Genomic DNA, 12,906 nt, shown 5'->3' with positions numbered 1-12,906 from the left:
TGGGAAGAATAGTACACAGGTAACATACCAACCAGGTATAGATTCCACTTAATTAACAGGCAGTTTCTCCCTCCTCTCTTCTTTCCAACCCAGGAGTCTAGCACTGCACTGTCACAGGACAATAGGAACTGATTAACCCTCGTCTTCCCAGCATCCTTCTTTTCACCAGGTTCTTCACAGAGTGTTAACCCTTACCACATAAGAAGCATGATCAGAAGGTGAGGACATGACAGACACGAGATCAGGACATGTGATGCCACTGTTCAGTCTTCACAGAGTTATTTTTGCATGTCAGAGATTAACTGAAAATAAATACTCTGACATCAAAAAACTATTTCTCCCACTGAATTGTGATGCAAGAGAGAAAATAATTTTTTTTGCTTCACCAGTTTTAATCTGGATGGCTATGCTCAAAGGTTTTTCCTCTTATATTTGCTAAGGCTGGATGTTTACATAGCCAAAGCTACTCATATAAAAAGGGAGTGGTCATTAGGCTTGAGAGTAGCTCAGACTTTTCAACCCTTTTATTTAGACTGCAATATTTTGTTGCAGATTCCACTTTTCTGTTCAAATGGCAAATCTGTAATAGCTAGAATCCTGCTGCTTAGTGCAAGTTGCAATATGGTAGGGCCACTGAATCATTGGGGATGTGGAGAGTCAACTCTTCCATAAGTCCCATTGATACAAATAAGCCTATTCTAGTTGCAACTTCATTTAGCATAGTAAGCCACAGTAGGGTCATTTCAGCTATTACTGTATATTGTAGTTTACAGAGCTCATACCACAAATTGTTGAAAGCATAGGGTAGCATTAAGGCTTGACCTCATTTAACTTTTTCATTACTGCTTTCAAAAGGATCTGGGCAACTTTGCCACTACTTCATTCTATAAGAATCTGCAAATTATGATTTTTAAGAGTGGCTGTAGTAATGTCTGCATCTAGAAAACAATATCTACAAATTTTATCTCAAAAACAACCCCCATTCTTCTATTTGTTAAAGAATAAATTTGAGAAAGAACTATGCTTTCAGCATGCTTAATACTGTAAGGGGTTTGCAGAACAACAAGTACAGTACCTTCAAAATCAATGAATCATACGCTCAAGTAAAATGAACATTTTTAAAATAAAAACAAGCTTCCCACTCGCCTCACTGTGAAAACTATGTTTCCGCAGAAAAGACACATTCCAATCTAAGGTGCTATTCACAAAATCCCGATAAGCCAATTTATTATGGTACCATTTATTTGAGACAGGTTATAATACACAGATAAGAGGTGATTATTCTTTTGGATATATTAGAAGCCCAAACAGTGAAGTATCTTGTGTACACAGCAAGACTCCAGAGACTAGGCTTTGCATGAACTGTTTTCTCTTTCAGGTATTTTTGATGTGAAGTAAAAATATTAGCTGCTTAAATACAGAAACTGGAATGCTTGCAAATTTCACAGTTTTGAACAAGAGCTTATGTTACCAGTTTACATTTTAAAATCACGACACCAGACCTGGAATGGCTTATTAAATCAGCAGTAGTGCTGCTGCACAGAAATACAATCTGACTGTGAAGAGGAACATACAGAGGGGGGCAAATGTATCACAGAATTATACAGCTTGTGAAAACAATGTTCTTCAAGATGTGGGTAAAGGAGGCTCAACGCCTCTGGTTCTTCAAGTCTAATGAGGTCATGGATGAAAATAAAAACATTAAAATTTGGCCAGAAAACACTGCAGAAAACTTAGGGTGGGGAGAGAGGAAAAAAAACACAATCAATCAGCACACACAGAGAGAAGTAAAAAGCAAAGGCTGTGCAACTGCTTTTATATATTAAATACAGCAGGTAATAGCAACAGGTTTTGGTTTATCATTATTTATAGGATCTAGGCCTCTAAAAGGCTGCCTGGGGTAGAATTTCAGCCTATCAGTCCTTGACTTCCTATACCTCAGCAGCCAGGGCATACAATGCAGTCATGCCCTTTGTTGGCCTTCTATGAAGGCAACTCATTTCGCTTCCTTCAGCTGTCACATAGTCATATGTTCCGGCAGAACATAGGAGATATCATCCCAAGGGTGACGGTACAGACCTTGCTTCAACCTCTTCTGGTCCAGATAATGTCCTGAAATTAAAACAATTCTTATTGTAAATTGCTCTTTTAAGATTGCTTCTTGTAATTACATCCTGACCTTGTAGCTGACGTTTCTGTTCCACAGGAGTTGGGGTAATGCAATGTTTGTGCCACAATCACACATAGTACACAGGGAGAGATGGATTAAGATCACATTAGACTAGGGGTGGGCAATGAATTTCTCTAGGAAGGCCACATGAAAAATTTGAACTCTGTTCGGGGGCCGAACCAACTTTACTTAAAAATAAAATGAAACAGATATGTTATGATTGTTTTTATTTTAAACTTGTTAATTTTCACAAATACTAAAGAGGTTTTTTTTGCGGTATGTTAAAGAAAAGCAACTGATCAACTTTAGACAAAAAGCTATAAATGGTTTTGATGTTCAAAACTGTCCACGGGCTGGACAGGGGCGGCTCGCAGGCCGTATGTGGCCCTCCGGCCGCACTTTGCCCAGGTCTGCAGTAGACCACTCTAGCTGATTTACAGTAGCCTTGGGCAACTGATGTATTTTTACGAATTCTTCTGTTCTGAAGCCAGATTAGTTGGGGAGGTGGGGGAAGGACAGAATAACCTTGCCTCCCTTGTTGAAGTTCAAGTCTGTGTTAAAATGGAAACATCCTGGAAATAAAGTACTTTGCAACTGCAGAGCATGTGAACTGAGATGATATAAAGCCTTTGGATGCTGCAACCAAGGAACATGTGCCCATCTTAAAAGATCGGCTCAAGTAGCAGAATGGGTGGAATCCTTCGAATTCAAAGAATGTGCTTGAGATAACAAAACATTTAGATAACAAGCAATTTATGAGTATCTCTCTCTTAGATGTAACACTGCGTCTTTCCTTGGCTGTGGGCCCAAACAGGCAATTAGAACCACCATATTTAGTAGAACCACCGCTATTCACCCATCTTTCTCACTGAGAAATGTATGCCCCAAGCTTTCTTTGGCGGAAACTATCAAGTTGGGAATGACAGAGACCAGTCTCCTGCTTTATGAAAAAAAGATTTGCACTCTGGATATGCAGTGTACAGGACTTACCAATGAATCCCATACTTCTGCCAAGCACAAAGATGCCATTGAGAGCACCAATGTCAATATATTCATCAGCTTCTTCCCTGCAAGAGAAAGCAAATGGTTTTTCTTTCAAACACTAATCCTGTAGTAGGTGTTTGGCAGCACCAAAGAGCATGAGACACCTCTTTGTATGTGGGCATGCGTAGGTATGCTCTCCCCCCCCCGGTAGCTTGGCAGACCTTCTTTTGAAGAGACAAGTCCAACTACAAGCCACCTCCACCTTCTAATCTCATGTATGTCACAGACTGCTGGTTCTCTAAACACGAAAAGGAAGCATGGATAATTGCCAGAGAGGACCTGCTTCCCTGTTTTACCCACTAGTCACGGGAGAGCCATGGTTTCCGGACATGGAACCCCCACACCAGCTTGTATTGGCTGTCAGGGTTGGAGATGGGATATGTAGTTGTGAACAATATAAAATGGATTCCATATTGGTTCTGTGTAGAAATGATTTTGCATGCTGGGAGTGTATTTCCAGAGGGCTGTGGGAATGTTTTTGCTTTAGGCCTGGACAAATCATTACAAGATAAGAAGACCAGACACTTGTTGTGGCGTAGAAGGCGATGGACTCAGAAAAACAACACCTGTTTCTCATGAGAAGAGAAGGAGGAACTGTTTCCATAACCTTATGCTGTGATTGGATGACAGCTTGAGAGACGGAGGAGAAGGGTGGTTCCAAAGAAGCTTGAAAAAGGAAGTTTTACTATGTACAGAGATTCTTTCTTTTGTTCTACAATTTTTTATCCATCATAGTTTTTGTAGGTCTGTTTGCCTGCTACCCAGTGCAGGTAAAGGACTGAGGGAGATGTAGGGAGACAAGGAAGAAAGGAAGGGGGGTTTATGCCTTCTGACTACCCTAAGGAAGCTTCTAGAGATTCTTAGAGCTATTGTAATTAAAGCGAATTATTGCTTCATTTCTATTTTGTATCAAGCCTTGAAAAACCATATGCTATGCTTTTGCATCAAACTGACTTTATTCTGTAAATCTATATTTTTTCAATAAAAATAATAATGATAAAATCTTTTGCTCTCTTGAGCAGTGAAGCTGTCTTCGCAATAACCTGAGGGGGAAGCAAGGCCACAGTAAGCTATTGAGTCCTACCTTATTGAGCCAAGTGGGCCTAAGGACTACAAAGCTCATGTGTAATTTCTTATTGATTTTTCCTAGGTTGGGCAAGTATCTTTTTAGGGCAGACTTGTAAGAGGAAGTTTGTTGCATGCCTTGGCTGAGGTCACCTACAGCAGTAGTTCTTAACCTTTGTTACTTGGATGTTTTTGAACTGCAACTCCCAGAAACCCCAGCCAGCACAGTTGGTGGTGAAGGCTTCTGGGAGTTGCAGTCCAAAACTCCTGAGTAACCCAAGGTTAAGAACCAGTGACCTAGAGTCTCAACCCAGCTGCATGAGGGTGCCCAGACCTCTAATTATTCTCTGTCCGACCGGTCAAGTTCTCCTTTAGAGAAAGCTGATCATGACATCGGCCACATTCTTTCAAAAGCAAGAGAAGCTTGAAATTAAATATGAGATTTTTTTAAAAAAAGAAAAATCATCCCATCTACTTTCCACTGAGCATGAACTTCTCTGGTGTTTTCCTTCAGCTAAAACAGGAATGGACAACTTTAGCAGCTCCAAGAGACAATATTCTGTCCCAGTATTGTCCACAAAGGCTACCAAAAACCACGTGGGGGTGGGGTGAGACAGCAAGTATCCAAAAATTCACATAAGGTTTCAATAAATGGGTATTACAGGTTGATATACCCTGCTGGAAGAGCAGAACTAGGGGGGAAACCCCCCCATTTTGATGAGGGGTTGCAAAACATCATCATGATTCACATGTGGTCCCAAGGTCTCAGTTTGCTTTGTGCCAGGAGATGTGCTATAAGCAAATTTCACAACCATGGCAACGACCCAGCCAAGCAGCTCATTGCTCACCGTGTAAAGGAGCCACAGTTCCTGAGAACATCAACAAAGGCCACGCCAATAAATCCATCTACATTCAGGATGAGGTTAGGTTTCTATGGGTGAAAGACAGATGGAAAGTAAAGACATAAATGTCATGTTTCTTCCAAGGGATGCAAAGCAGCAGTTTTAAGCCTACAAGAAATACATCAGCTCCCAGCAACACTATCTTGAATGGCTTAAGAATGTTGTTTCATTATAAAGTGCCTGGAAGTGCTTGGAAGGCAGGGTCCTATGCTGCTGCGAAAAGATATGTTTTAAAATAACAGTTAAAGCAATTCCCATCTCAGTCACACACACCCTGTAATTAAAACAGCTGGCAGCTCTTCCCTTCCAAAATGCAATGAGCGATATAATGAGCAATTCATTGGTGGGAGGAATGCGTTTTTCAAATGAAATGTTATACCACTAAGAATAATGAGTTACTTTCTGGGCCTTTGCTGTGAATAACTCAACTTACATTCTGAAAATAATTTCCCAAGCTCTTACAGGAACCTCATCAAAATTATGGTAGATGTAGTTCTCTAACAGATGGAAGCAGGGAGGTATTAATTATTATAAGTCAGCAAGAGAGAAAAGGCAAGACTGATACCTTAGAAGTAGTAATCTTTTCCACTTCTAGTGCATAGTCTAGAAGAGGTGTTGCAGGGAAATGCTGTTTCACATAATCCTTGAGGATCTGAACCCTCATATCTGGGTTATTGATCTGCAAATAATTACAATCATAATTATAATGAGACAAACAACATTTGAAACACCAATTACTCTGAGTGAATACTCACTTCACACTCTGACCAAACACCCGTAAAACCTGGATCCAAATTCTATGTCATTCACTTTCACCCTAACAACCCTTCTCAGCAGACAGACCACCTACCGATTTGACCCGGTGGCCAATGCCCATGATCAGCTTCCCTTCTTTCTTCATCTTGTTCACAAACTCCATAGGAATGATGCCACTGTCAAACGCTTTGCTGAACATCTTTGCTGCTGCGTCCAGAGCACCACCAAACCTATCTCCCTAGAAATTTGCAAACCAAAGGTAAAATTCAAAATACTTTCCTCCTGGGATAAGGTAGGATAGAAAATCTCAAGACCATAACAAGAACAAGCTGGTGAGACAGGCAGACACTTTAGCATAGTCTCTGTACAATATACCTCACTAAAAAGGTTTGGTTCCCCCCCCCCACTCCAGCAGTAAGCCGTGTCTGAGTGTAACACTTCACTTTGTAGAAGAGGTTCACATACTGGACTGTTCCTTCATATCAAAAGATATTACTATTATATAGAAAAAACTAGCATGTGACAAAAAGGTCAAGCTAAAAAAATACTTCTCCTCAGCTTATATGGTTTATATGAAGGATTTTTTGTTTTGTTTTGTATAGAGAAGCATTCCACTGCACCACCACCGCTCCTCTAAACACAGGCTTACATCCTCAGTAACAATTCAGGCCAGTGAGACATTCCATCAGGAATGGCACTATCTAGGGAGAAAAAAAATCAGTAAAAAGCTGGGTGGCCCTTCCAAACAGGAAACTGATAACAGTAGATTAAACTGCTGGTGGCCAATTTTAGTAAGTAGGTCTCTAAGAAAAGGGCACGTGTGCTTACTTCTTATGGGAACTCACTTTGGTGAGAAGAAATGAAAATACAAGTTACTTGGGATATTCTGTTTCCAGGCATGTCTAGTAGGTCTGGTTCAAAAACGGTGGTCTGCGTGAAAACTCTTTTCCTCACAACTAACATACTCACCCCCATCTTGCTTGTATGTCATTTTTCCTGACCAACATGCTCAACCAAATCACCCAGGTTCTGACTCACGTTATCTAACTAGCAGAAATTCATTTGGATAGAACATTAAAGCAGAAAAACAATAAGAATGGACACAACATGGAGACAACAAATACAGCAATCTCTTCATTAGTAACATAAGAGAAATGTTCGAGTCTAAGGCAAAATCACCAGCAAACCAACCTGAGTGGTACAAAACAACCTAACATAGACCTGAGAACATGTGGGATTTATATTTCAACATATTAGAGGGCTGCAGAGGAAGTCTTGGGGAAGCGGGGGAAGTGGAGGAGTGTGAAGAACAGGCCAAGCATCACAGATTGAATGCTGTTGTGGAATTTGACATTTGTTCAACAAAAATCCTCAGCCACACCCCAACAATGGCAAGACTTCCTACTTTTATCCAGCTATTGTTCAATGCTTACAATTGTGAGCAGGCCGGAGGTGAGACTGGAGACAAGGTCCTTCCCGGCCCTTGCACAAACAATTGTGTTATGGGCTCCTGATACTGCTGGACCGTGATCTGCTGTCACCATCAAACACATTTCTATGAAGTGGCAGGCATATTTGGGTAACCTAGAGGGTTAAAGATATTTTAAACATATTACTTATCTTTAAAAGTTTTCTATTTCACCTTATTTTCAACTCTTGAGATATACCACAAAAAGAATTAGCAGAATCACATCCCTATTGAGTACTGAACAACATGTTCTAAAAAATTAAAAATAAATCACTTAAGAAAGACTTAAATCACGTTAGAAATCTCCAGATTTCTAGTCCCACAGGAGATGTTCTGTCTACTGGAGATATGAGCAGAATGTAACTCTCCAGATGTCACTGGACTACAGTTCCCATTAGCCGTAACCAGCACAACCAATGGTGAGGAACGCTGGGAGTTTCAGCCAACAAGACCTAGATGGCTGCACTTCACAGACCTTTGATCAAAAACTTTCTTCAAGAGTTCTAAAAACGGATACAGATAAATCACACTGAGTCACTGATTCCAAAGGTGTTGTGGGGGGCAGGGAGTTCTGCAATTGCCAATTATTCAGTCTGATAGGCAGACTAGATGATAAATAGAGTCACCTCTGAATTGCATCTAGGCTAATACAGAAATCAAAAAGACTGCTGCAATACTAGGTCTAAGACTTCTAAAAAAACAAAATGGTAAATTTGAAGGATCTGTGGCCAAGATAATAAGTTGTTTACCTAATACTCAAAGAGAAGGAAACAGGTCTACCGTGCTCAAGTTCCAGTGGAGGACTGGAGAAATGGAAAGCTCAGAAATCCATTTTTAATATTATTAATTACTGTATAATAACATTATTAATTATAGTGACTCCCAGCAGTCCAAGGCAGTATAGTCAATGGTGAGGAAAACTAAAAATTGCAGTCCAATAACATATGGTATATGTCATTATACTTTGCCCACCCTTCCACTAAGCCAATGGTTCCCAACCTTGGGTCCCCAAATGTTCTTGGACTAAAATTCCAGGAAGCTTTCCTCATGAGCTGTGCTGGTCAGGATTTCTCGGATTTGTAGTCCAGGGACCCAAAGTTGGACACCACTGCATGACTAAGCCTTAAGAATTTCCCTTAGTCAACTACAATGATGAAAAAAAGAGTGGAGCAAGGGAATGCTGCAGTGTGGCCTTGTGCAGTCTCTTCTTCTTAGCTAGCCATGTATACTCACCACATGATAAATAACAGCACCTGTAGTCTCAAGAGAGGCCACAACTCTAAAATACACATGTTCCCCCACCCTATCTGAATTAACTGATACTTCAATTTCCCATTGCCAGTCTGGTTATGGATGGAGCAGGCAAGAATCTCAGTTTTCAAGAACTACTTCATTAGAAGCTCTTAGAAGAAACAAGGGGCTCCTGGATGCTAGGCAAGCTAATCAGCCGGTCTAAATCAGGCAGACTGATCATTCCCAGCAAACATCCTAGGATAAGGCAGATGTGGGAGCAGACGTGAGGGAGGGAGGGAGAGGGGGAAGAGACAGAGGGAGAGAGAGAATCTTATTATCTTGTGTAATAACAACCTTCCAGTTTGGGAGTACTATGTATTTAGCAATGTGGCCCTGGCAAATGATTCCCTCTCATTTACTATACTTGGCTTGGGTCCAGGCTACTGGAAGGATATCACATCATATGAGCCTTCTCAGCTTTTAGGATCTTCTAGGGAGGCCCTTCTCTTGGTTCCGCCACTTTTCCAAGCTTATTTGGTGAGGACACAAGAGAGGGCCTTCCCAGTGCCTGCTCCCAGGCTTTGGAATATGCTGCCCTGAGAAGCCAGGTTGCCCCCCTCCCTCTTGTCTACCTGTTGTCTAGCAAAGACCTTCCTTTTCAGGGAGGCCTTTAAGTAGTAAGTGTCTCAGGAATGCAATGTTTATTAAGCCTAGAGATTTCTAAATCTTTTCAAAATGTTTTAAATTGATTTTAATCTTAATATGTTGTACTTTTAGCTGTTGTGAGTGACCTTGGGTCCCCTACGAGGAGAAAGGCAGCATATAAATAAATAAATACTATTGTGCAATGTTCTAAACATATTAACACATCTCTATCTTGGAATAATGCTTGGAATTGTAGGCAGTGCTTGGAAACATTACTTTTTTGAACTATACAGTGGTGCCTCGCATAACGAGCGCACCGTTTAATGATGAATCCGCATAGCAATGTGTTTTTTGCAATCGCTAATGCGATCACATTGCGATGTTTAGATAGGCTAAACATTGCATTGCGATGATCAGTAAGCGTTTTGCTTACCGATCTTTGCATTGCGATGTTTAGAAAACAGCTGCTCGGCAGTTCCAAAATGGCCGCCGGATCAGCAAAATGGCCACCCGCAGCGTTTTCGCGCCCTACCCTCGCTTACCGGGCAGCGAAAATGGCGGCCAGATGGGGGAATCTTCACTTACCGGTGAGTTTTTCCCCCATAGGAACGCATTAAACGGAGTTTAATGCGTTCCTATGGGGTTTTTCCCCCTGCATAGCAACAAATCCGGATAGCGACGTTAATCCTGGAACGGATTAACGTCGCTATGCGGGGCACCACTGTAACCCCAAGAGTCCCACAGCCTCATGGCTACTAGCTGTGCTGGCTGGTAATAGTCTAGTAAAAAGAAAGTAACTTTTTCAAGCTCTGGGATTAAGGTCCCCTAAATGCTTCAGCAGATGACTGAGTTATTTGAAGAAGTCTGCCCCACTTTTAGTTTACTCTTTATGTTGCATGTTACTTCATAAATCTCATTTGGTTGTCATTTCTCCCACCATCCCCTCCTGAGGTACTTGGTTAGCAAGGTACGTTACTTTTGAGGGAGGAGTTGTGAATTGCCAATTCAACCCCTACCTGTTAAAAGCTAGAGCTAAAAAATGTTGTTTTTACATATACAGTGGAGCCTCACCGTTCCAGGAAAATCGCCGTTAAGCGAAAACATTGTAAAACGAAATTAAAAACCCCATTGAAATGCATTGAAACCCATTCAATGAGTTCCAATGGGGTAAAAACTCACTATCCAGTGTAGGTCCTCCATACAGTGGCCATTTTCGCTGCCTGTATAGCGAGGAATCCATCCCAAAACACAGCAGGGAACCATTTTATTTACCCGGCGGCCATTTTGAAGCCACCGATCAGCTGTTAAAAAAATCGTTTTGCGAAGAATTGGTTCCCGAAGCAGGGAACTGATCATTGGAAAGCGAAAAAACCCTATTTAGACCATCATTTTGTGATGGCAATTGCGATTGCAAAAAAATCGTCGTACAGCGATTTTGTCGTAATGCAGGGCAATCATTAAGCGAGGCACCACTGTACCATTACTCCACATCTTTTTAATCTCTAGTGTTGCAGTTTAGAGGAACCACATAGCACCCCTCCAGAGAGTTCAATTTGGTCCCAAGGAACAGTTGCTGAACTTCAATTGAAAAAAAACCCAATATTCAAGTTTATTTTACCAAGAAAAATTCATCCCATGTGTTTCAACATCCTCCTCCCTCAGTGTCAGATTTCCTAGAGGTAGGGTTGATGCTCAGGACAACAAACGGCCAGAAAAGACCTATCCTTAAGGCCATCAAGTGAATAAAACTGCTATCAAGAAAAGGAGTCTTTACCTTCTCTGGAACCACAACAGACCCAGGACACCACCAATTCCCATCTCTTCCTTGAACACCTCAGTAATGGGCATGCCGGCATAGATCAATTCTTGACCCCTCTCATCACAGATGCTAGTCATAAATGAAGCTGGTTTCCGGATTAAGCCAAGTTCCTAAGAGGCCATGGGGGAACAAGGAGAGAGAAAGAGGTTTAAACAACACTGAGATTTAGTCTTTGATCTCATTAGTTAGTTAACCTATGCCTGGGCTGAACCACTGCAAAATGTGAGTGAAGAATCACACAAGCAAATTTTGCTCTAAACAAATCATGTTTTCCATGCAAGGTCAGACCAAAATATATTGCAGCCTCAGGCATAATAGTAGATGTTGGCCTCATGCTCACACACACATAATCAAGTGGAGCAACATAGTATGAGCTAGGCAGGCTATTTAGGTGCTGCAGACAGAAAATCCTACAAGCACCTTTCCCTCTTCCTGGTAGTAAAAATACAACAACGATGAATTCAGTGACTAACAGATTACTGCTTTTTCATGACACCAGTATCAACTGCCTGAGAGGTCACTCCCTCTTCCTAATAGTAGGGTTGTCCGTGCTAGGGGTGTAGTCTCTTGTATCTGTGGATTGCAATTCCTGGAATTCTCCAAGAAACCCAGAAACTCAAATCTGCACACCTGTATGTTTTGCTTCCCCCAGAGAAAGATTTTCAAGTCATTTACCTGCACTATCACTTACAGCAGCTTTGCCTCCAGAATGCTGATTTGTTTAAAAATAATAAGAAGGTGCTACAATACTTCCTGGCAGATGTAGTTCTTTGGGAGGCACCCTCTATAGGGCTTAATGGGCAGCAGAATGATGGTTCCCAGGATGCACCACAACAGCTTTAAAAACAAACAAATCAACAACAGGAAGCAAGGATGCAGAAGCCAGTGATGTAATCAAATGACTTGGAATCCTTTCTCGAGAGGGAGCAAAACATATAGGTATGTGCAGATTTGGGTTTCTGGGGTGCAATTCACAGAATTCTTGGGAATTCTGAGAGTTGCATCCCAAAACATGGAAAAACGGATTCCTAATCCTTGTCTCTATGAAGAATTCTAGCTTGCCACAGAAAATGCAAGGCTAAATCCTTCTGAGCTAATCTTCCATGTAAAAGAAATGCTTGCATATGGAAAATAGTCCACACTTTTTTAGTCCTCATCTATAGCCTGGAATGCTTCACAAAGGTTTAGAGTGACTCTCAACAAAGTCGAAGTCTCTAATAACATTTACGCCACATGCATACATACATATACACACACACAGCGCTCTGCCTCACTCTTTAGCAATATGGTTCAAACACGTTTGTGGAACACCTGATGTTTATCATGTAATTGTCTTATTTTACATTGATCCACCTTTCTTAGCATAAGCTAATGCAAATTTTTAATCTACAGAAAATGCTTTGATGAGAGGATTCAAAGAAACACATTAAACCGTGCATCCCCCCATGGACGAGAGACTGGTCCCACTGACCACTCAAAAAAGAGAAAACCTACCCTCGCCCATGAGTAGTCCATGGGCACAGTCGGGGGAGGAACTTCCTGGGCTGGCTCAATGACTCCATTGGCAACAAGATCCTCATATACTGACCTAACAGAAATGGAAGAATAGGGAAAAGTTGTTTGCTTTTTACAGTTTTATTTAGTAGTTAACCATCATCTAAGGGCTGCTTACAATGGCAGTCCTCAAATGAATGAGGAAAATGAGTCTTTTTCCCCCCCAATCAGCTTGCAGCTTGCAGAAATGTGTCTTCTAACCGTAGCCATGGAAATATGAGGGGGATAGCAGCCAGAGGTGGTCCAACAG

General features: G+C 41.3%; 1 protein-coding gene across 3 annotated transcripts in view; it reads right to left on the bottom strand.

Moving 5' to 3' along the window:
• Nucleotides 1-1,224: 1,224 nt before the first annotated feature.
• Nucleotides 1,225-12,906, bottom strand: part of ACLY (ATP citrate lyase) — an 82,892-nt gene continuing 71,210 nt past the window's right edge. For all 3 annotated transcript variants that reach the window (XM_073004168.2, XM_073004170.2, XM_073004169.2), the window contains 8 exons: nt 12,597-12,690; nt 11,058-11,212; nt 7,371-7,521; nt 6,032-6,175; nt 5,747-5,860; nt 5,128-5,210; nt 3,161-3,237; nt 1,225-2,112 (listed from right to left, as the gene is read on the bottom strand). In XM_073004168.2, coding sequence (XP_072860269.2) covers nt 2,018-2,112; nt 3,161-3,237; nt 5,128-5,210; nt 5,747-5,860; nt 6,032-6,175; nt 7,371-7,521; nt 11,058-11,212; nt 12,597-12,690 — 913 coding nt within the window. In that variant the 3' untranslated portion in view covers nt 1,225-2,017. The remainder of the gene's footprint in view (nt 2,113-3,160; nt 3,238-5,127; nt 5,211-5,746; nt 5,861-6,031; nt 6,176-7,370; nt 7,522-11,057; nt 11,213-12,596; nt 12,691-12,906) is intronic.

This window comes from Pogona vitticeps, chromosome 6 (genome assembly GCF_051106095.1).
Source record: "Pogona vitticeps strain Pit_001003342236 chromosome 6, PviZW2.1, whole genome shotgun sequence".
Taxonomy (NCBI): Eukaryota; Metazoa; Chordata; class Lepidosauria; order Squamata; family Agamidae; genus Pogona; species Pogona vitticeps.
The sequence above is the reverse complement of the archived record's forward strand: the minus strand, read 5'-3'. Positions and strand labels throughout refer to the sequence as shown.